Below are 22581 nucleotides of genomic sequence, written 5' to 3' on the forward strand. Positions count from 1 at the left end.
CCCCCTCTGTGAAGTCTCCCATCCTCATCCACTGGTAAGGTGACTCGTTTAGTCACATGCTGGAACTGATGGTTGGACTTGATGATCTTAAAGGTCTTTTCCAACCAAGACCATTCAATGATTCTAATTCCTGATGCTCCATTAAAAGTTCCAACAGAATGGGAGATTGATTTATCTTTTTCCCTTTTTGCTCTTAGTGCACACCACAGTACTGCAGAGGAAGCAGAGCACCTCAGTGAGCAGAGGAAAGCCAGGGATCCCCTCCTTGGGGAGTCCCTTGCTGTAAAACAGACTTTTCTCAACATAAGTTGCTTATTGTTTGCTCATTATGGGCTCTTATGTATAGTTCAAATGGCCAGAAGTGCTGCTTTGGCTTTCCTCTAACAAGAACTTCTTTATTTGGCAGCAGTTTTGAAAAGGGGTAAGGAAGGAGAACTCCACAGGGCGTTCTTTGTCCTCTGTATCTTGTTTTGGGCATGGGTTGGTGAACTGAGGTCAGCACGGGGCCTCTGAGCTGTCAGTGTGGTGGGTGGGGGACACCATTCCAACCGCGCTTTGGTGGAGGGGCCGAGCTGTGAGCGCTTTAGGGGACATGCACTGCTGGTTACACACAGCAGCCTCAGTGCCTAATTGTATCTATTTACAGCTTTGGGAAAAAATGCAGAGAATAGTTTCTTTGCCAGAAAGGGCACTTTGGGGTGACTCGGGCTATTTTGAGCAGGTTCCATGTACTAGATGACTTCAGTTGCAATAAGAAGCAAGTATTTAAACACCATTGAAACTGTCCAGCATTTCCTAAATGAGCTCTTTCAGTAGTCTGTATTGCAGTACAACTGAAGTGGGGGGGGTGGGGTGGAGGGGAAAGATCCAGGGAATCTAGAGGAAAATAGCAGAAGGTGGAGCTAATTTCACAGTGTTCATATTTGTTTGCTTATTGGTTAGGATTGGAAGCTTTGGGATGTCTTAGTTTGAATCTCTCTTGTCTTTGGGAATGTGAATCAGTGTTACCAGTTCCCAGCATGATGTCCTAAATAATGGGATATGAGTTGTGTTTTCAGTAACTCTCCTTGTTGGCCACCTGCTTTTGTAAGATTCCTTAGCCTGAGCCTGAAAAGCTCTGTTCTGAGCAGAGCACTGAGGAAGGGGGCATCTGTGTTATTCTTTAGGAGAAGAATGGACCTAAACAAAAGTCACAGTACAGGGTAAATGGTCACTTAAAGCCTCAATTTATATTTAAGTACACATGCAAAGTGGGACAGAGGTAATGGGACGGACTGAGAAATTCTTTACTGTGAGGGTGGTGGGACACTGGCCCAGGTTGCCCAGGGAAGTTGTGGATGCCCCCTCCCTGGAAGTGTTCAAGGTCAGGTTGGATGGTGCTTTGGGCAACCTGGTCTGGTGGGAGGTGTCCCTGCCCATGGCAGGGGGGTTGGACTGGATGGTCCTTAAGGTCCCTTCCAACCCAAACTATTCTATGATTCTATAGAAACGTTCTGAGTAGCAAGGTTTTGATTGTTTCCCACGTTTTGGGAGCATATTGTAATCTCTTAGTTGCTGGCTATGAAAGGAAGGGTCAGTGGCTAAAAATGATAACATCTTAGCTTCTGTCAGCAGTGTCTGAAAGCAAAGCAATCTGTTACAGCCTGGATGTTCTTTCAATTTTTTTTTGTCTCCTTTTCCCTCTTCTATATTTCCACTGTCCTGTGTTTATGTTCTCAGGTTTTGGTTTTTGTTTTTCGCTTACTAGGCCCTTGGTCAAAAGGCCCGTCAGTTTTGGAATCATCCGATAAATGCTAATTTCGTTGCACGGAAATATGTGAAACTTTTGCTCGAGAAGCTGGGGAACAGGCAGGTAAGAGCCATTTTTTCTTTTTAAATCTTTTGCTTTGACAGCGTTGAGACTCCTGGCCTTTCTGTAGACCATAACACACTAAAGGTAACACTGAAACTTGGTGCTGTGCGACTTGGTGAGCTAGCCTGAAATATTCTCCCTTGCAGTGTAACAGGCCTATCCCCGAGAGACTCTCAGTCCATGTGGAGTTTTTGCCACTGAACTATCTGACTCACATGCTGGCAGAGATAGAGAATGAAGGTAATGTTAATAGTTCTTACTCTTTGATGTTCACACTCAGCTGTGTCCTGACTATATTGACATAACTGAGTTCTAAACTCCAGTGATGTCTGAATATGTAGGTTTGGCAGCAGGGTTCTCCACAGCAGACCCTTTCATCCAAATCCAGTGTGTTGAATCCAGTTAGCAAACTTGCATTTTCTGGAACACGTGTAACGAAACATGGTTCATGCACAGTGTGGTGGTAGCTGTTACTCTGTGTTAAAGTGGAGAGAAGGGCTTGTTCCTTACTTAAACAGTATGGTGGCTAAGAGGCAACCAAAATCAGATCTTCCACCTCAGAAAAGAGGTACCCAAATCACTAGATTAGGAGGTGCTCTGAAGTAACAGGCATTTTCTATTTCAACACTGTTCCTTTTTTTTGAAATTAAATTCAAATTGGCTAGGACACGTGCTTCATACAGGGAACCCAAGCATCTGAAGATTTTGAATTCCACTGAAAAAGCAAGGTGCATTAAGGGAAGCATTATACTTTTTAAGCATTACTGGCTATGCCTATACTAACAAACAAAATAGTCAGGATAAGGAACTGAAGGTTAAAACAGGATTGTCCATGTATGGATATCATCCCATTTGGGGAGGAAAAAGAGTTAAACTATATAGAAACATATGAGAATGTGCCCAGGTCCATTTTATGTACTAGCACTAACATAGCCACTGTGCTCAAATCTTCGTTTAGATCTCTGGTGTAGAATCAGTATGTAAATCCCTATCAGCCTCCAGAGACGCTCTGGTGTCCATTTATATCCCACTGACAGGAAAGCTTCTGCCATGAGTGAGCAGCCAAATGCCTCCCCTGAAAGCCAGAGGTGTTTTGAGTCAATGAAAACACAGGTCCATCGATTACTGTAGCTTTCAGTATTGTAGATCAAGATGTTTAATAGACTGCAGGACTAAGTGTACAAGAACACTGATGACTTTGTATGTACTAACCTTCCCACAATGTTTTTCTAGGTGTGCATCCATACGAAGACCAAGATCGTGTTAATGTAAGATTTGTAGAGGAAACAGCACTCAAACACACTATGACACTTTTGGGCCTCAAATATTCCTGAAATAAGGTGCTGTTGAAGAAGGCTAATAGCAATACTCGTAGAAAAGTATTCACACAGATGTGTGCAACCAACTTGTTTGTGTTTTTGTTTTAAACTTAAATGTCATGTTCTTTTCAAAATAATCTGCAGTTTTGTGTAGCCACTATTACTGACATTAAGCTGCTCAAAATATTACCTGGTGCAATGCATTAAGGCTGTGAAATCACTGACTTCTGGGTAAATCCTAGAGAAATTCATCTGACACAAACCCAGGTTTCCAGTGGGTGATATCTGTGGTTTCACTGTTTCATGTTGAAGTGGTCAAATAAGTGGAACTACAGCAGGTATCAAAACATGCTGTGAAAATTAATATTAATGTCAATTATTTTAGCAAGATAGACAACCCTGGAAAAGGTAGTCCAGTAGTATTGTACAGCAATAACAAACTGGTAACTGTTTACTTATTTACATTATAAAAAGATTTCTTGGTGTGATTATGTAAAGCAGGTAAGAAAGACAAATGATGACTCAGTGTCCGTATACAATGCATCTGTAATGATGTATTCATCCTTGTGGTAGTCAAGTGTTACCTTGCAGTTCTTCTGCCTTTGGAGTTGAATTCTAATATATTCAGCTTTGTAATATAATCTTCTTAAAGTGCATGTGACAGGGTTTTGTTTTCTTTTGGTTTAGGGTTTTTTGGGGTTTCTTGTGGGTTTTTTGTTGTTTTTTTTTAAGATATATATATAATATATTGTGAGCAATACAGGATAAGAAAAAAGTTCTTTAGGAGTTTTACTAAATTCTTCCTTTAAAACTTCTAGTGTTACAGTTCAAACCTCAGCTTCAAAAAGAAATGGTAGGGATAGTTTTTCCTTCATTTTCAACTTTTATTATTTGTATATAATAGAACCAATGTTGTTTGTTTTTTGTTTTTAGGTTCTGAACTGTGACATTAATTTAAAATAGTAATAGTGACTTTCAGTGCAAGAGAAAATCTTAAGTTCTGACATGTAGGTTTCTGCAGTCTTCATTGGATTTAAAAACACCTCAGTGAAAGTTTCAGACTGTTGAACTAGTGAAACTCATTGACAATTTATCAGGATTTGGAGGCTTTCAATAACCACCTCTGATCCTCTCTCTGAACAGTTTGCACTGATGATTCCTGCTTCTAACCAAGGAAATAAAAAGACCCAGTTCTCAGGAGTGACTCGGCAAGTTCATGGTCATTCACTTGTCATTGCCATCAGTGCAGAAGAGTTTTAGCTTTCTCAGTGACTGCATAGAGGGAAGGAATATTTTTCCCAATATAATTAAAATTTGTCTGGCAAGTGTAAAGTCCAATCCCAGACTGCAGAAAGTTATGTTGCTGTACTTGTATAAGCAGTGGGAATGTCGTTCATACTGTATTAATAACAAGAGAAGATTTTCTAGCCTTTTCTTTTTTAATGAAATGTATTATAAAATATAATCAAATGCAATAAAACTTCACCTGGAAACAGAGTAAGTGTAGTATGATAGTGCTGTCTGTTCAGATTTCAATTGGCTTTACAATGGGTTTTCTGAAATGTCTCATATTTGCACCAGTTTCACTTGGTTTGAAAGGAGCCAGCCCGCTGTAGGGCCGTGGCAATTGGAGGCTGTGTTCATCATCCAGGATCTAGGCGGTTGGGCACTGTTCAGCTGTCGTGTGGATGTAGCCGGGCGCTGCGTTTGTTTCTCTTCTGCAGTGTGCTGGGAAAGGAACACATTTTGGTCACTGAGTGATTATATGTTTTAAAACTGCAGTACTCTCCTGAGTCTAACAAAGGAAACACCGTTATTCTAGTCCTTAGCAAACCAGGAAACCCAGAGGGGTATTAATTGTTCATTGAAAGGAAAGCATGAGTTACTGACCATGTAGGTGTGAGCTTGTCCTTTAAAATAGTATACAGTTTGAGCCTGTAAGGCTTTTGTTATTTGTGAAGAAAACAGATTAGGTGAACTTATAGAAGTTGTAATAAGTGTGCACAGAACATCCCAGGAACAAGATAATAGTTCTGATGCTTCAGAATGGAGCTATATTTATGCTGACAACAGCTGTTCCTGAACGCAGTTACTGCAGTGAGCTTGTATGCACAGCACTGAAAGGAAACTGAGTCATAGCGTGAGGAGAAGTGTTAATGCCAGAAGTTTCTTCTTCTAAACCAGTTTTACTGCAGCAGTCCTTTGTGACTTCAAGTTCTTTAAGTGTATAGACAGTGTATTCCTCTCCCAGCTTTGTATGCATTTCAGATTCCCTTGCAGTGATCAACTAAAAGATTCATCCAGCAAAGCTAATTTCCCATCAGAAAGAGTTCCCTCACTATGCACATCTCATTTTTAATGCTACTTTTTCTTGTCTGGGAGCTCTCTACCCAGGGATCACTCCTGGTCTCAACTGCAGAAGCACAGTACCCAGCAGGGTAGATTGGAAGCACTGTGTGATGTCCTCCCTGCCTACCCTCAGTGTTTTGCCCAGCAGTCTGATTTCTTGTTACTTCTGATCTGATGCTCACTACATCTGGTATATGGAAGATGTTAAACTTATTTCTCCTGAATCCCACACCCCACCTTTTGCAGCTTCACCTTGAAATCAAATGGAAAGCAATAACTCACCAATAGTGCTCTCAGCCATCATCCCAAAACATGGTCACACAAATTACTTTAATAATTGAAGGTGAGTCTTCCTTTTAGTGTATTCTCTCCTTAAGATTCAATGACCCCTTCTAAGCGCTGTGCCCAAGTACTACTCCACAAACCCTCACTGTCCCACTTTAGTAGCTGTTTCTTTCTACCATCATCTCCACTGACTCCTGGAGCTCCGTGTTGACATGGAGCAGCTACACAGTGAGCTACCACAGCCTGTTCAGAAAGCCAAGCAAGAGCAGTGAAAAGATGAGGCTGAAGAACTAATTGCAACGTATGGCAAAAACTTACTTTAGCTCTGGCTTCAGCTGCTTCTTTTTGCATCCTCTCATTGCGTAATATCTTCAACCATTCGTGTTCTGTTTCTTTGGGAGGCGGAAGGCCTTGATTTATCCTTGATGAAACAGTCATCAAAAATTGTTCTTTTTCTCTCACTTCCTGCTGGAGTTTACTGGCAAGTGCTTGCTTCATGGATAGCTCTGCAACAAGAGCCATCATCTTCTGGGTTCTGTCCTTTATCTTCTTCTGCAGTTCATTTGTCTGGAATAAGTAACAGCTACATTTTAATTAGGGCTTCCCTTTTGACTCTTACTGGGCATGACACTTAGGTATTAAGAATGTGAAAACAAGTCCACTTTGACTCACTTTTAAAAAATAGATCCATACTTAAGATGAGGAGCATATGCTTAGATCCATACTTAAGATGAGGAGCATATGCTCAGAACCACAGAAACTGGCAGCATAAGCAGTTACGTTTACTCCAATGCAAGATACGGAAAAGCAAGTTTTTGTTTATCTCCCGCTCTTTTCAGCGGAACAGCAAAACTCCCGTTGGCCTTAAAGGCAGGTATTAAACCCAGATTCCAATTGACCTTGTGCACAATTAACCTTGTAATATGTGTAGTAAGTCTGATCCTTACAAGATAATCGAGTGATAATGTGGACATAGCAGGGCTGTGGGTTGTGAAGTTATCCTTGGCAGGGGGACGAACAGAAAAGGACATGGGAATCCTTGAGTCTGACTGGAGATGATTTAAACAAGAAAAACCCCAAACTTAAATACTTTTCATAGAGGAGAGTCAGAGCACTTGCCAATGTAACTTTTGGCATGCTGCTGTTTTTACAGTAATTTATTAGCCAGTGGCCATAATTTTGCACACCCAAATAATAGAAAAACCATGTTATTTCTGTGTCTGTGGAAATTAAAGATTTGCTGCTATAAAGATGTGCTGTGATTTAAGCCTTTCCGAGTGCCCAATCTAACACCTAAGAAAGAAAAAAAAAACACAGCCCTGGCCTTCTTTTACATTAATTATTTTGCTTTTTTTTGTCTTTCATTCAACTTTGCTCTATTTTCATTAAGGAGGTGGAGGATTTTTGCACTTCCCCAATCAAAATTACTGACAGCTAAATAGAAATAGCTATAATTATGCAAAAAATAACTGTATTGAAAATTATATTTCTTTCCTCTGTGGTTCTCCCTGCTTAAGTAACAAAGAAACTTTGAGCCAGATACCAAGTTTATCTTTTTATATGTTGGAGCAGAACTTAGCTGGCTTTTCCCTATTTCTTTTTAGCCTTTGATGTGTTTGTTGTGGAAGGGCTGTTAAGCACCTGTGCAAAAGGAGGATTCTGCCAAATTTCAAAGCACCCACCTGAGAAATAACTAATTTTGTATTTTGGTGAAAGGTTGTATTTATGGTGCAACTTTCTTTCAAAAGCAAAGTACATGCACATAATGCTTTTGGTATGACTATGTTACTGTTGCTACTAAATCTCTATAATTTCTGAAGACCAGCATACGATTTGCCTAGCATCATTTCCAGCCACTTCTGTAATTTGCAAGTGAGTCATCTTCTTGCCTGGATATTCCATTCCATACAGGCCAGCACGCAGAGCGGGCAATGCCCTTCTTACCCTTCTAGCCAGCAGCAGCGTGTCCCGCTTCCCGTTCTCTGCCCTGGCACGGATTCTGTCCGTCAGCCGGGAAATGTGCTCGTAGAGAAGATCTGTCTCCAGCAACTTCTTCTGCTTCTGCACCAGCTTTGCCTCCAGCTGCAGTGAGGAGAACACAGGGTGTAGGTAAATGACAGGGGAAGGTGCAACACAAGGTGGTCCTGTGACTGCTTTGAGAGCTGCTGAAATAATTCCAGTGAACAGCTGTAAACAATCACTTCACCATCAGTTTTCTCAAAATTCTCACCCTCTCTGCCAACTATCAGACCCAAGTTGGTTCAGTGGGTTACTGCCAGTTGTGCAGTTCTTCCTTATCAGACTAGGCCCTTTTGATGGGCAGGGAGTTACACCAGCATTATTGCTGCCTTGCTGTCATTTTCTTGAAACCAATGACTTTTCTCCTAATGATTTTAGTGGTTACTCATTCTGTTCCTTCTCTTTCCCCCCATATGCCACACAGGAGGTGCCCTGAAATTGCCTTTTATATTGGGCCTCATGTTTCTATTTGAAGCCTCCCCTGGCAGTCCCTGGTGGTGCTGCAGTAAGGCGTGCAGCTGCGTGCCTGGCCTGGCTGCCTCTCCCATGAAGGTCCATTCTGTGGGTCCCTGTTCAGCATGGGAACAAAGCAGTAAAGCCAAACACCATGAGGGATGTTTGCTAGATCCTCTGTCACCTATGCAGACTTTAAGAGGGTAGTGGGACTGCCTCTAGCTCACGGGCCCAGCATTGTGGTGGAACAGCTGATACCCAGTTGCAGAAGAATGGCAAGTTTGTTTGTTAGCGGTTTATTATTTTATATTTATTTCCCTCTGCTGCCTTTTCTGTGCTTTCCCATAGTGAAGCGGGAGGGGCTGCATTGAAGTGCAAATGATGCGAATGGACCAGCAAGCAGAGGATGCTGCAGCGCCAGGTATACCACACAGAGCCCAGGTTTTTTTGTCACCTCTCCAGCCTCTGCTGGAAGAAGTCAAAATGTCCCACACCCACTTGTCCTGGAAAGCAGATGCTGGGCTGGAGTTCCCATTAGCCCATCATAATTATTTTAATTCCTCTTACAGAAAGTTTATTTTAAAAATAAAATATACCGTTTTGCTTTTTCTGAAAGAGGTCAATCATTGCATGACAGCTTGTGCCATGAGAAGTAATGTTACCTGCTCAATCTTTTCTAGTAGCTCAGGTACAGATGGGTCCTTCCCTCCCACGTCTCGCTTTCTGCTCTCATTTCTGGGGTCGGTAAACATTTCCTCCATCTGTTTAATCTTGTCCTTGCACAGGGAAAACTAGCAAACAAAAAAGCCACAATGGTTATTTTTTTCAAACAAGAAGCCAAAAGCCCTGTTATTGCTACGTGACCAGAAATGGAAGGTCTCAGTGTCCCTGATTTATGCCAGGAGAACCTCATTACTGCGGCCAGGGTGGCTGCACTGCCAGCTCCTGGGCTTGGATGCAAGATTCCACCTTTGCTTGGTGTTTGGGATGCTCAGTTGGTGTGGACCTAAACAAAATGATATTGGTCAAACACTGGGAAACATTTCCCTAAGAACCCACAGGTGGGTGTACATCGTTCTCTTCTCCTATTGCTAATGAAGGGGAATTTGAAAAACAGATGACTGTGTCACAGAATACTAGGAGTTGGAAGGACCTCGAAAGATCATCCAGTCCAATCCCCCTGCCAGAGCAGGATCACAGACATGGGTCCTATAATGCACAAATCAGCTTCATCTTAATGGTTTAAGTAAGTGTCCTGAAGGCTTGTTCCCACGACTTCTCCATGTGCAACACAACAACCCCAAACTGTGTATAAATACTGCAGCCACACAGAAGAGGCTTTTTCCCTGAGCCACCAGGTATCACGACAAGAGCCCTGGACTGGAAGATGATTTTTACTTTCTGAACAAGTTTGGGAAGTCAGAAAAAGCTGTCCCAAGGACTGATATATTTCAGCTTCTGCTAGTGGCCTGGATGAAAGGCTACAGATGGTTTGCACCAAATCATGTCTTTTGGGCCATAGCAGGGTGAGCTCAGGGCCACCCTCCACAGCCGCTGTTAGCAGGTAGAGGCTGGAGCACAGGTGCTGGGGCTGGGCAGTGAGCTGAGCCCTGAGCCCCACCACAGCTATGGCTGCATCCTGAGGCAGGAAAGGAGCCCTGGGAAGGGTGGGAACCCCCACTGGTACCCACCTCCTTCCCCCCCTCCCCAGGTCTCTGAAGCCTGGCCCATCTGATGTCCCCAGTGGTGAAGGCAGCTGCATGGGGGCAGCAGTGGGTGCCTCGGGATTCTCTGGGACTCACAATGGGAGCACGTCCCCGTGCCTGCCTAACTCACCCCTAGAGCTTGATCCCACTGACTCAGTCCTAACAAATAAGGTTTCCTTTGCTAGGGGGGAGAGGGTTAATACAAAGGATTATGAGCCATTTTTAATTGTTTTTGTAAGAAGACAACACTGTGACGGTTGCAGGATGGAAGCAAACCCTGCTGTCTGCCAGAATTGAGTTCCACCAGCTGCTTTGTCCTCAGACCCTATTTTTTTTATCCTCAGGAATACACCAGACATTTGGGGTGAAGAGTCCTTCTTTATTCCCTACAAGCTTCTGTTTGACTCACAGGATCCATTTAAGGGATGTAGGAAGGACACAAGTGCCTCACAGTTCAGTTGCAAGTTAAATCTCTAAGTCCCATTTCCCCACTGGTAGCACTGAAGGTCTCATCCGCCTCATCCCTACAAGCATCCAAGTTTTCTGTGTCAAAGTTCCCGGGCACATGTCCTGAAGTGATTCAGTGGTGATACTGAGCAATGTGGTACTCCTGGGACCCAGAGAGCCAGGTGTGCCCTGACCTTTCCAATGTGAGACCTTTTCATGGAATAACACTTCCCAGCACAGGCTACAGGGACACTCATTCTTCACATAAATACTCGCTGCAGAAGCGGCTGGGACAATTTCTTCATGTTTGGACCTGCAGGATGATCGTGGTGGGGTTTTTCTGTGCTTCGATGTGCACCTGGCTATCTGTCAGCACATTGACAGACCTTGATCCATTAGCTCTAACACAACATGACCCAAGTAAGTTGCTATAAATGCTAACCATGAATTGCAGGTGATGATATTATTAAGGAAATAAGGGGTTACTGGTGCTTAAAGCTATGAACAGTCAGCAAAAAGACAAATTAAATGTTTAGATGTTGCTAGCAGGATGGGGTTTGTTCACTCTAAGTTAACATTTCATGTTTAACTGGAAATGGGAAAATGGACAGATTGCCTTGCTTGATTATGGAACATTACCAGAACCGTTCTCTTAAATATTACTTTTTCTGTTAAAAAAGCATCACACAGCTCTTCCTTCTATACTTTGTCTAAGAGCAGGCAAAGTAAAACCTTAAATGACTGTAATGAACTATTTCCTTGGCAAACCATGATTTGGTTTAAAATTTATGCTATTCAGTGTGTAAGTGGGTACTGAAAGATTTATTTTCATTATAAACAACTAAAACTCAAGCCCAAAAATACACAGAGTGGAAGAACATAAGAGCAGGATTGGCACAAACAACAGGATGCAGGTAGTTTTCCAGAGAAGTTTCCTATCTGGGGCCAGATTTCTCAACTACTAAAACAGGTGAAAATGCCTTGTTGGAGGCCATAATATCCTAATGAGATTAGGGACATGAACCAAGTAAAATTTTGCAGGATTGAATAGTTAATTTAGAGAAGAATTTGCAGCAAAACCACAGTACAAAACAGAAAAAAAATATCCATTAAAAGTTTCATGTTAAACTTCAGTACTAGGGTTACTCTTCAATGCAGTATGAACTCGGAGTGTTTAGATGCAGGCTAATCCAAAAGTATGAAAAGGAAAGCACATTTAGAGATAACCATGCTATTCTGTGTCTGCTTAAGTGCTGTGACTATAGGCTTCTTTATTTTCTCTTAAACTGTGATGTTTTTCGGACGAGACTTTATCTGAGTTCTAAGAGATTTTCTAAGTCTTAAAATGAAAAAAAAAATAATTTCTTTCTTGGAGTGGATTTGATACAGGAGATAGGAAAAGGCTCTACAAGGAAAGCTTTTCTACGTTTGATTGGAATCAGTCAGGAGGAACTGCTGAAAGATGAATGCACAAGAGAGCACATGTGTCTGGATAAAGGGACTGATCTGAAAAAGTGGAGATCTGGTGCTTATTTTTGAATTTTCAGAGAAGGTAGGTGAAGTACGCAGAACACTAGAAAAGGGCAGATATCATATCTATTTTTTAAAATGGTGGGAAAATGAGCTATGAGGAAAAACTACCTGTACAAACACAGAATCAAGGTCAACAGATGAGATACCCTTTCTTTAAAGAAGGGTCTGGTTGTTACATGTGCTTACCTGAAGATGAATCAATATGTTATGTTACAAGAAAGGCTACCATCCTACCTGGACACATAAGTAACCTGCAAGACTCAGGGTAAAGGTTAAGAAAATCTTTCCACTGTTAAGGAAGGGCTGGCATATCTTGCTGGGGAAACTGGGGTTTCCAAGTGGTGATTTGAAAGCACAGCTTAGCCTTCTCAGGAATGACAGGCAATCAGATGCTGCAGCTGGAGCAGGATGGCCAGGATAAACTATTTACCTCTCTACTAACCCCATTTTCCTATGACTGTGATGATGTAGAGGGAGATTTTCAAGGGGTTTGATTAAAACCTGGACAAATGTTGATGCCAAATGCCTGAAATAAACTGTCAGTCCCTGTACATAAGCTGAACTCTGAGGCATGATAAATCCCATCTACAGCATCTTGACAGCTCAGCAGGTCTACGTGTTGGACTAATTAATGATTAATGCTAACTATTTCTCATTGATGCATGAAGGCAGATTAGTTTTCATGGGTCATTTCAGTCAGCAGGAGCACTCTCTTGATGTGCAGTCCCAATTAAAAGTTACATAGTTTTATGCCCAGTGAAAACCACCATAGAATCCCACCAGGTAGTTTTTGTGTCAGATAAAGGAAGTACATGTAAATATTCCTAATTTTAATGCTTTACATCAACAGTAACAAAAATACCTCATCCACGTTACTAGCACATGCTTAGAAGAGATCTGGTATTGCTTAAGACAACAGTATTTGATTAGTTAAAATCTATTCACCAATGTTTTGCTCTTCTGTGGAAATACACAGCTTCTGATAAAAAGTACATGAGTGGAACATACATCAGTACATACATCAGTTTGATGATTAACCAGCTCATGTGGAATGTAGGAGACACAGGTGAAATTTTTGTTCTTCTTGAATTGGCACACAGCCCTGACCTCTGCTTTTCCCCTTCCCAATGGGTACCACAGCCATCGAGACAGGGGATCTGCAGCCTATGGAATACAATGACTCATCCATCCATCCACTGCAAGAGATACATCTCTAACAGAAATTGATATCCCATCTCAGAACAGCTAATTTAGTGCTGATTAAAGCATCTGGTGGGCATACATGGGACTTAGATTCAAACAGTCAGCATATCTTAGTCAAATGCAAACAACAAATAGTGAAATCTTTTCTATTTTGTAAGACTGAATCTTGTTTTCCTTTCAGATCTCTCTCTCCCTATATTTAAAGTATTGCCAATGATGTATATCTGTTGTTGGAAAATCATGCAGCATTCAATACTAGAAAGTTCAATTCACCTGTGGAGTGAGATATTGCAAAAAAGTTATGGGGTACTGGGAAGATTGGGAAATGCAGGAGTGGAGAAAAACAAGACACATAAGAGTAAGATGACTGAAAAGTCTGAAAAGTACCCAAGACTTAAGGAGACAGGAAGGGTAGGAAAAGGAAAGAAGAAAATTTAAGAAGTACAACTAGAGGATACAGCCTGCCTAATTCAGATGGTCTAAACTGTGTTTCAACTGTAGATGTCTTTTGAAGCCTCCTTCTTAAATGACTCAAGTTTTCCTATACAATCGATGGAGAGAGGTAGCTGCCTTGAGATTTATTCTCCAAGAGGAATATTGTGCTCCCTAAGTGAGGTTATCAGGATATGCCTCTGGAGGCAAAGACGTCCAACTCTTCCCATTAATAAAGAGACCTTGTTCACGTATCTGGATAATTCTTCTGTGGGTTCCAAACAATGACAAACTTAGGCATGCTGGATCCTATACAAGGTCAAAACAAAGTGGATAAGTAAAAACCAAGTGCAGAACTCGGAAAGGAGATGTACAGTCTGCATTATAGGATGTCTAACTGCCTCAGGGTTTCATAGTTCTGTGGTGGACTGATCCTCTCCCCGAACTTTTACAATTATCTAAATTGAAAGACAGACAAAAGCCAAATGATTTCTCACTAGACACAATGGCTATTGGCAGCAGGAAGAAAGGAATTAATGCGTTGAACAGTTAAGCATAAAGAGACAGCTGGGTTAACAGCCAGTTCAAACCTGTAATATTCAGCAACCATAGTATCTAGTTACATTTAAAATGCTGGTAACTGGGGTTTTTTTGCCACTGTTCACTGGAAAATCTCTGACTTGGGAGCATTTAATAAGACTACTCCGTATGTAATATCACAACACTGTATTTTCCTACTTTTAAATTTTATGTTGATATTGCAAAAATATTTGAAGCACCTGTAACAATAGCCTCCCTTTAACGGTGACTTCAGGCTTCACATGAACTGCCATCAGAAAGGAAAAAGTTTTGGGAATACAGAATAGAAAAAGCAAAGTTTCATCATTGACTCTCTCAGTTCACAAAAATAATTTGCATTTTGCTGCTGCATTTGTCTCATTCTAAGAGACTGAGTGACTCAGTCTCATTCTAAATCTTACCTGAAAATGTCACTTTTTTTTTCTTTAGTCCATAATCTTTTTTTTCATACTCCCTCTCTTCATCATTTAAATCTGTAACGGCACTGTAAACTTCTTTGGGGTATGACTTGCATAAGGTATTGTACAACTTCTTATTCTTTTAGCAGAGCACACGGTTTCTTGAAAAGTCCAGAAGTAACAAAATAGTGCAAGCACTATTTAACAGTGAGTCACAGCTCCCATCGATGCAATTGTGAAAGGCAATGGTACACCCTAATTTATGATTTAGTGCGGGCACTAACAGAATACGTATGGAAAAAATTACCATCTGGACATAAGGTCAGAAGTAAATGAGCCATTTGAGAATGCAAGGAAAGAATGTCCCAAACACTGCAGTTTGTTAGTTGTTTAATGTCATGTTGCAACTAGAACTAAAACTTACACTGTTTTTTTGTTGAAGAGAATATATGTGGATTATATCATTGTAGGCAGCAGAGTTTCCAGAATAGGCTCAGGGTCAAGTGTGAATTGAGTTATTATTTTAGAAATTTGAAGAGCTAAGTGTATCTCCCACCCTTCCACCTACCCCCATCAATACAGCTCAAACAAATTTTATCCACATTCCCATTTTTTCCCCATGACTCCCATTCTCCAGTTTAGTCACACTGACATTTCAGCATTAGCTGAGATTCCATACTCAGGAAGCATTTGGCACGTGCATAACAAAGGGCATCACATAAGCATGGAAACTCTTATCTGAAGTCAAAAACATGCATCAGTGTTTTGCTAGACAGGTGTATTATTGTACTTTCTGTTTTAGCGAACCTTGTACATCTAGACCTTTTTTTTCCTATGAAATTACCTTAAGGTTTAAAATACAGAAGAATACAAACAGAAAAAAAGCGCTTTTTTCCCACCAACCTGTATCTGAAGTGCCACCAGATCTGCATCCAGGGCATTCTTCACTGGGAGCACTTTGCACCACAATGTAATCTGCCTCTTTTTCTCAGCTACCTTCAGCTTCAGAAGTTTGATCTGTTCATCCATATCTTGCACCTCAATATCTCCATTTCTACTCAGTATCTCTTGCATGTTCATTTTTTCATATAAAATACATAGTTCTTCTTCTCTATTTCTTAGCAGAAGACCACTGCAATAAGCCCAAAATGAAAAGATAAAATTTTAAAAATATTTCAAAAAAGGTATTTTAATATCTCGACATTTTAAATAGGTAACAAAATAACCACAATGTGAAAATCAGAGAACACACAAAACAGTTACTTTAATCTCTCATATAATTCTTAACGCTCTTCTGGCCTTACATAGCATTAATTTAAAAATGGATTAACATGATCAGGGAGCTTTACCTCAGCTGCATTTTCATACCTTATCTGCATACGAGGCACAAATAGAGCAGGAGACTACAAGCTCTCAAGGCATTAATTAGCCAAGGCACCATAATTTTTGATAATGAAGAACAAACATCTTCATCAATGGAGAAAAAAACATCTATGTAATGCAAAGCAGCCCTGACTTTGCAGTGAGGCAGACTGTTTATCAAAACACTGTAGTGAGGCAGTATTTTAGTAATTCTTCTTTGTAGTACTCATATGAAGAATATTGTTGATCCATGAATGGCAAAATCAAACACTGTATTACATCAAATTTACATTTATACCTCTCATATTTTTGCTGAATAGCCCTTTCATATTTCTTGTGTAGCTGCACAGTTTCCTCTTCAATGTGGTTGACCATATTGGTAAGTCTCTCCAGCTCCAGAGACCGTTGTGTTTTCTTTTCTTTCATCTCATCCATGAATTTTTCAGTTTCGCAACAATCCCTTTTGAGACTGTCTCTCATTACTATATTATTTTTATTCTTCAGATGTTGCTTCTTCAATTCGCTTTAACACAACAGAAAAGTAGGAAAGTTTTTAGTCCTTTCAATTTGAAAACGATTTCAGCAATTAAAAGCAGAGCTTAAACTAATTTCTCAAATACACAAAGGATCTTCTGTGTCACTCTGCTTCACAGAAGCATTACAAGAAGTAGAAAGGCTCTCCAAGAACAGCTTCTCTCTGCAAGCTCTTTCCAGCTTGAAGAGAACAGGATAATGGCCCAAGAAAAATGCTATAAATGGAGCACTGCACTCCAGCTCTTTTCTTCTGCCCTGAGTAGCCCAAGGGGCCATAAGAAATAAAGTTCAGGAGCAGAAGCATGAACTGTGATGCAAAGTCTTAATGAGTAGAAATCCTGCCCTTTTATTTAAAGAGTGATATTTAAATAATTTTGTGGATGCGATTCAAAGCTCTTCAAGTTTATTGCTGATAAAACAATGTACCACAACATTCACAAGAGAAAGAAAATTATCAGTTTCCCTGTTTGACAGATGAGAAAATAAAAATCACAACAATAGATTAGTGACAAGATCACATTCTAGACCCATAGAAATGAAGAACAGAACTCATTCCTTCTGGTGACAGTGCTGGCCACCAGATGATGGCCCCTCACTTAAAAGACCGATTCTTGTTGCCACATGGATCATTCATTTACTAACGACATGGAACTCAGAGTTATGGCATTTGATTGTGCTGAGACTCACTTCTTGATCAAGACACTACCTTACCTCCACTGGGAAGATATTCACATCAAAATAGAAAAGAAATAGTGAAAGGAGCATCATAGTCTCCTGCTAAAATACAGATCTGTGGATGAAATATCCTGCCTTCCCTCATGTGCTCCATCATTAAATTGCTGAATTACCCTATACAGAGCAGTGAGCTTCTTTTCTGCTTCATTTTCCCTGCTTGTGTAACACTTTTGAGTTCCACAGGGTATTACTGAATTGAATTAAACATCTGTAAAGCAAGTTTCAGACCGAAAGCATGGCAGTATCGCAGAAATGCAATGTGTTATTAAATATTTCCTGAAAAATCTTTGTCTTATTTGGACTGTTATTTGTCTTTCAAATTGTGTAGGCTGCAGTTAATTCAGTGATACTATCCTATTACCAGGATTAAATATCTTATCCGTAGGCAAGAGAATTACTGAAAATTCAGTATCTCTTGCTAGCTTGCAAAGATCAAAATGCCTGTTGGATCTGTACTGCAGTAGGATCACCTATAATAATTAGATATTTCTGATACATAGAGAATATATATCTGTCGCCTTAGCCTTTTTTTTCCCCCTTCATCAGTAATTGACTGGGAAGGCCTCAAAAATTTTACCAAAAAATATCAGCTTGTGCATCTTGACAAAATCACTTAAACCTCTGAGGTTCCACTTCTTTTCTAGCTACTTCCAGCATGACTGAAATCAAGCTACTTGCAGATTCACAATACACTTTGAGTGAATGTATCCTGAATGCATTCTTTGTCCGGTTGTGCAATTTTTTTGGTACAGAAAAAAATGTTTAGGGAATATGAAGTTATTTCTAAACTACTCTGTTTTGGCTGTGCTGTTTTGCATACAGAGTTAACTGTTTACTTCCTTTCAACTACCAATTTCAGAGCCATTGTCATTCTGTCTGCACTGCAGAATATCAGCACAAGGATGACAAAAAGATGGCAAAAAGATATTTCCACTTGTATTGGATTTGTGTAGCAGGGTTTTGGTAGCAGGAGAGGGGCTACAGGGGTGGCTCCTGTGAGACGTTGCTAGAAGCTTCCCTGGCTTCAAGTCAGACCCACCTCTGGCCAAGGCTGAGCCAATCAGCAACAGTGGGAGCACCTCTGTGGTAACATATTTAAGAAGGAGGGGAAGACAAAAAAACTGCTGGGGAACCTGCAGTGGAGAGAGGAGTGGGATGTGGGAGAAGGTTGGTGAAGAAAGGAGGGGAGGATGTGTGCTAGAGCAGAGATTCCCCTGCAGCCCATGGTGAGACGGCAGGTTGACCTGCCTGCAGCCTGTGGAGGCCTCCACGCCAGAGTAGGTGGCTGTGCCCGAAGAAGGCCATGATTCCATGGGAAGCCCACACTGGAGCAGTCTGCTCCTGAAGGACTGCACCTCATGGAAGGGACCCACACTGGAGCAGTTCATGAACTGCAGCCTGTGGGAAGGACTCATGTCAGAGAAGGCTGTGGAGGACTGTCTACCATGGGAGAGACCCCACACTGGGTCAGAGGAGGAGTGTGAAGAGTGCTCCCCTGAGGAGGAAGGAGCAGCAGAAAAAATGTGTTATGAACTGACTACAACCCCCATTCCCTGCTCCCCTGCACTGCTCTGCATGGGGTGAGGGAGGAGGAGGCAGAGAAATTGGGATCAAAGTTGAGCCTGGGGAGAAGGGAGAAGTGGTGGGAATGTCTTTTAAGATTTAATTTTATTTCTCAGTATCCTACTCTGATTTGATTGCTAACAGATTAAATTGATTTTTTTTCCCAAGTTGAGTCTGTTTTGCCTGTGACTGTAATTGGTGAGTGATCCCTCACCTTTTGTTATAGTTTCACCTCCCCATCCCAATGCGGGGAGGAGTGAGCGAGTGGCCACATGGGGCTTAGTTGATCTCTAGGCCTAAACCATGACATCACTAAATAATGGTCTAGGAAAAAAATAGAGTCACAAGTAACAACAGTTCTGCCTCATCTTCCTTGCTGAGAATATAACCTTGCATTTTGACTGAGATTGCCTAGAAACTGGATATTTTGTTTTATCTGAAATATATGTTATCCAATAAACTTCGATTTGAGTTTGAATAAATAAACCCAGTCTGTTCTAATTTAATAATTAGACAGCTGCAGTTGCTAGAGGCTCAAGAACTGTGATACAAAGGAAATGCAATGACAATTTATCCCTTCAGAGGATGGGGAAGTGAGGGAGTAGCAAAATTCCCTTCAGAAATGCTTTGTGTCATGCAGCGATGACCAAACTAATTGTGAATTTTTAGGGTGATAAGAAATTGGAACAGATTATGTAAGATTATTATTAACAGTTTATGTACGTCTTTGAATCAGGTTTTAAAAATCAGGATAATAACTATCAAGGATGATACAGGCATAGCTGAAGTTGGACTAGATTGTCTAGATTCTTTCTAGTCTTGTATTTCTATAATTGTGATCTATGGCTGACTTAAAACTCACCTTTCCTTGGTTAAAATAGTATTCCTTAAATTTTCTATTTCATTTCCTATCAATTTTACCCGTTTTTTAATTTCACTTGCTTTCTGCTCAGCAGCATGCAGCATATGTACGCATTTATTCCTTTCATTTTCGATCTCATCATGCATTTTAGAAGATCCTTGGAGTCTGAAGAAATGACAAGTGTGAAAGAAATAATTATTAGAATTTTATGCATACCTTACTTGGATAAAAATTGCTTTAGAAGACATGTTTTAGATAATGTATTATTTTCTTACTTGTTTTGGATTTTTATTTTCCTCCTTTTACACGCTCTTAATTCAAGATCCTTTCTTTTTACTTCGTTAATAATAGTTTGAAGTTGTATCTGAAATTAAAATAGAGTGAGCACTTTAGATATATCACAGAAACGTCCTCAAAGAAATGACTCAGAAGACCTATTCCTCTTAGACAAGGAAAAGACAGCAAGGTAAGATTATTCTAATAACTTATTCTAACTGTAATGAAATGCTTTATTGTAACAACATTAAAGAACACAGTTTTTCTCATCTCCCACTGGTATCAGGAGGAGGAGACTGATATCAGAAAACAGGTGGATGTTGGGTTGCAACTCTGGACGTGTTCATTACTTTTTATTGTTTATTTTTTGACCTATTCATGGACTGATTTTTATTGAAGGTGCAAAGCCTGACATGTTTTTTTATTCTTATTTTTATAGACAGTCAGAGATTCCCAATGTGCTAGAAGGGTAGCTTATCTTATTTATTTGAATACAAACACATTGTGGAAGCATAAATAGTTCATTTCCATATACAAACCTGATAGTTAATATAAACTGTGCAGCATCACAGCACATATACTATATTATAAATGCAGCAAACTGTAAACAGCAAACCCAATGACTAGCCCTAGTTTCTGTGACTGCAGGAAAAGTTTTCTTTCCACCTTCCTTCACATAAATGTACATTTGGAAATGTGTCAGGAAAATACAAATTGCTGGCCTCTCCTTGGAAGGAGTAGCAGTTCTGTTTATCTTTTAATGTCCATATATTTGTAAAAGAAAACATAGTTGTATTTTCAAGATTCTCAGTTGAGGCTATCTGATTTTCTGCCTCTTTATTCCATAGGCTTGAAAGAAAATGTCCTTTCAAATACTCTGTTTCAATTACAGCATTACATTTTAATATACTATTGCACTACACCATAAATTGCCAATAAACTAACACGGTATTGTGAGCTTCATGTGTTGTGATGGAACTTCAAAGTGAAGTGGGAGATGAGAGTCCATAAGGTTCTCCTCACTACTTATTTACTCTCCTCACTACTAATCTAATTTCTCCTTATACCTGCATTTACTTTAGAAGAGTCTTCCAATTATATGAGATAACTTTTTACCTGGGCTTTCTGAAAATCCCTAGATGTCCTTTCCTTCTCTTCAACTTTGAGACAAGTCAGATGTGCAAGTCCAGATAACTCATTTCTGCACTCTTCCTGTGCTTTGAAAAGTCGGTCTTCTTCAGCAATACATTCTTTTAATGTGCAGGCATCCATATCTGATACAATTTCCTAAAGAAAATGAAATTAAATTTCTTATGTATCATGCATTAGTGCTGGCAAACTCAAAGTTGCTAATACTTTGGGTTTATTGCAAAGTAAGCAGATATACAGGCTATATGGTTTTTTAAAAAATGTTGCTTTAAAATACCACTTGCAATCTTTAAAACTGAAGAAACACTATGTTGTCTCACCAGAAAGCTGCAACTAGAAACTCCCATCTATTCTCATGATTGAAAACCAACTGTTACAGTGAAAAAGTATGAGAAAGCAGAACCGGGTACCTGTTCAGCTAAACTTTTCTTGATCATTTCTATTTCCTTCTGCAGTTCTCGTCGTCTTTTTAATAACGCTCCATTAGTTTTAGAGATGGCTTCTACCTACAAAAATAAACCAAGCACACTGAGTCATGCAAACAAAAGATGTGATAAATTTAAACTACAGATAATCTATTTGGAGTAGTCACATACTAAAAAATGCATTCTCTGTCTTGTTACAATAGCTAGTCCAAAAGTCTAAGCGTAGTTGAGTAGGGTTTCTCTGCAACATACCCAAGCTTCTAAAATTTGTCTTTTAACAATTTCACTATAAACAGTAAACTTCACAAGGCCAAGCTTAAGTACTGAATTTATAAGAGCTATGTTTTTCAGCAACTAAACTGTCATTAAAAAAATAATCACAAAGAGCGACTATGCAAAGAGGTCACCTTCTAGATTCACAGCAGATCTTCTGAGTGAAATTCTGACCTAACTGAAGGAAAAAATAGATTTACCACTGATTTCAGTAGGGTCAATATTTCATGTCTGTGTGGATTTTATATCATAGTTTTTGGTTTTAGTTATTAAAGTAATATTTTTTCCTCCTTAGGCCCTAGAAAGTCAAAACTAACAACACAGTTATGTATTATTTTTTCTTGTACGTTATGGGAAAATGAGTTTATTCAGTCAAATATTAAAATGAAGTGTGTGAAGGAAGACACAATAGAAACTTCTTTCCAATTAAAAAAATACCTGAACAATCCCACTAAAACTACTTGCGTGATATAACTCACAAGGCCAAGAGTTGTACTGGCTGCACAGTGACTAACTTAACTTAGAAATTCTTTATGGTTCTAAGTAAGTAAGAAACAAATACAGCAGGCTAACTATGCAGGTATATGTTGCCTGTCCATAACTGCAAATCTGTAATTCATCCAGGTGGGGAAAAAATGAACAACGCATGTGGAAGCTATTCAAAGCTAATACACACAACCCCATGGTATCTTTCTCAGATCTCAACCAGATGTTAGAGTTCAAAACACAATACTTCAACATAGATAATGAGATGTTTTGCATTTATGGTTTTCAGTTCTGTGATAATACTGTAAAATTGGATGCCGTTTACTTGCATTAAGGGAAAG

The 22581-nt window shown here is 40.0% G+C and overlaps 2 protein-coding genes across 2 annotated transcripts in view; one reads left to right on the top strand and one right to left on the bottom strand.

The window, feature by feature from the left end:
* GSAP (gamma-secretase activating protein) overlaps positions 1-3186 on the top strand; it is a gene marked incomplete at its 5' end in the record, with an annotated part of 33911 nt that extends 30725 nt beyond the window's left edge. The window contains 3 exons of the mRNA XM_010184306.1: positions 1748-1852; positions 1999-2092; positions 3086-3186. Of these exons, the coding sequence (XP_010182608.1) occupies positions 1748-1852; positions 1999-2092; positions 3086-3186 (300 nt within the window). The remainder of the gene's footprint in view (positions 1-1747; positions 1853-1998; positions 2093-3085) is intronic.
* Positions 3187-4696: 1510 nt separating this feature from the next.
* Positions 4697-22581, bottom strand: part of CCDC146 (coiled-coil domain containing 146) — a 33107-nt gene continuing 15222 nt past the window's right edge. The window contains exons 9-19 of the mRNA XM_010184307.1: positions 21467-21562; positions 21024-21194; positions 19907-19995; positions 19632-19796; positions 16236-16460; positions 15479-15707; positions 8940-9068; positions 7750-7887; positions 6124-6372; positions 4850-4899; positions 4697-4805 (exon numbers count right to left, since the gene is read on the bottom strand). Of these exons, the coding sequence (XP_010182609.1) occupies positions 4697-4805; positions 4850-4899; positions 6124-6372; positions 7750-7887; positions 8940-9068; positions 15479-15707; positions 16236-16460; positions 19632-19796; positions 19907-19995; positions 21024-21194; positions 21467-21562 (1650 nt within the window). The remainder of the gene's footprint in view (positions 4806-4849; positions 4900-6123; positions 6373-7749; positions 7888-8939; positions 9069-15478; positions 15708-16235; positions 16461-19631; positions 19797-19906; positions 19996-21023; positions 21195-21466; positions 21563-22581) is intronic.

Source organism: Mesitornis unicolor, unplaced genomic scaffold (assembly GCF_000695765.1).
Source record: "Mesitornis unicolor isolate BGI_N332 unplaced genomic scaffold, ASM69576v1 scaffold27785, whole genome shotgun sequence".
In the NCBI taxonomy this organism is placed as follows: domain Eukaryota; kingdom Metazoa; phylum Chordata; class Aves; order Mesitornithiformes; family Mesitornithidae; genus Mesitornis; species Mesitornis unicolor.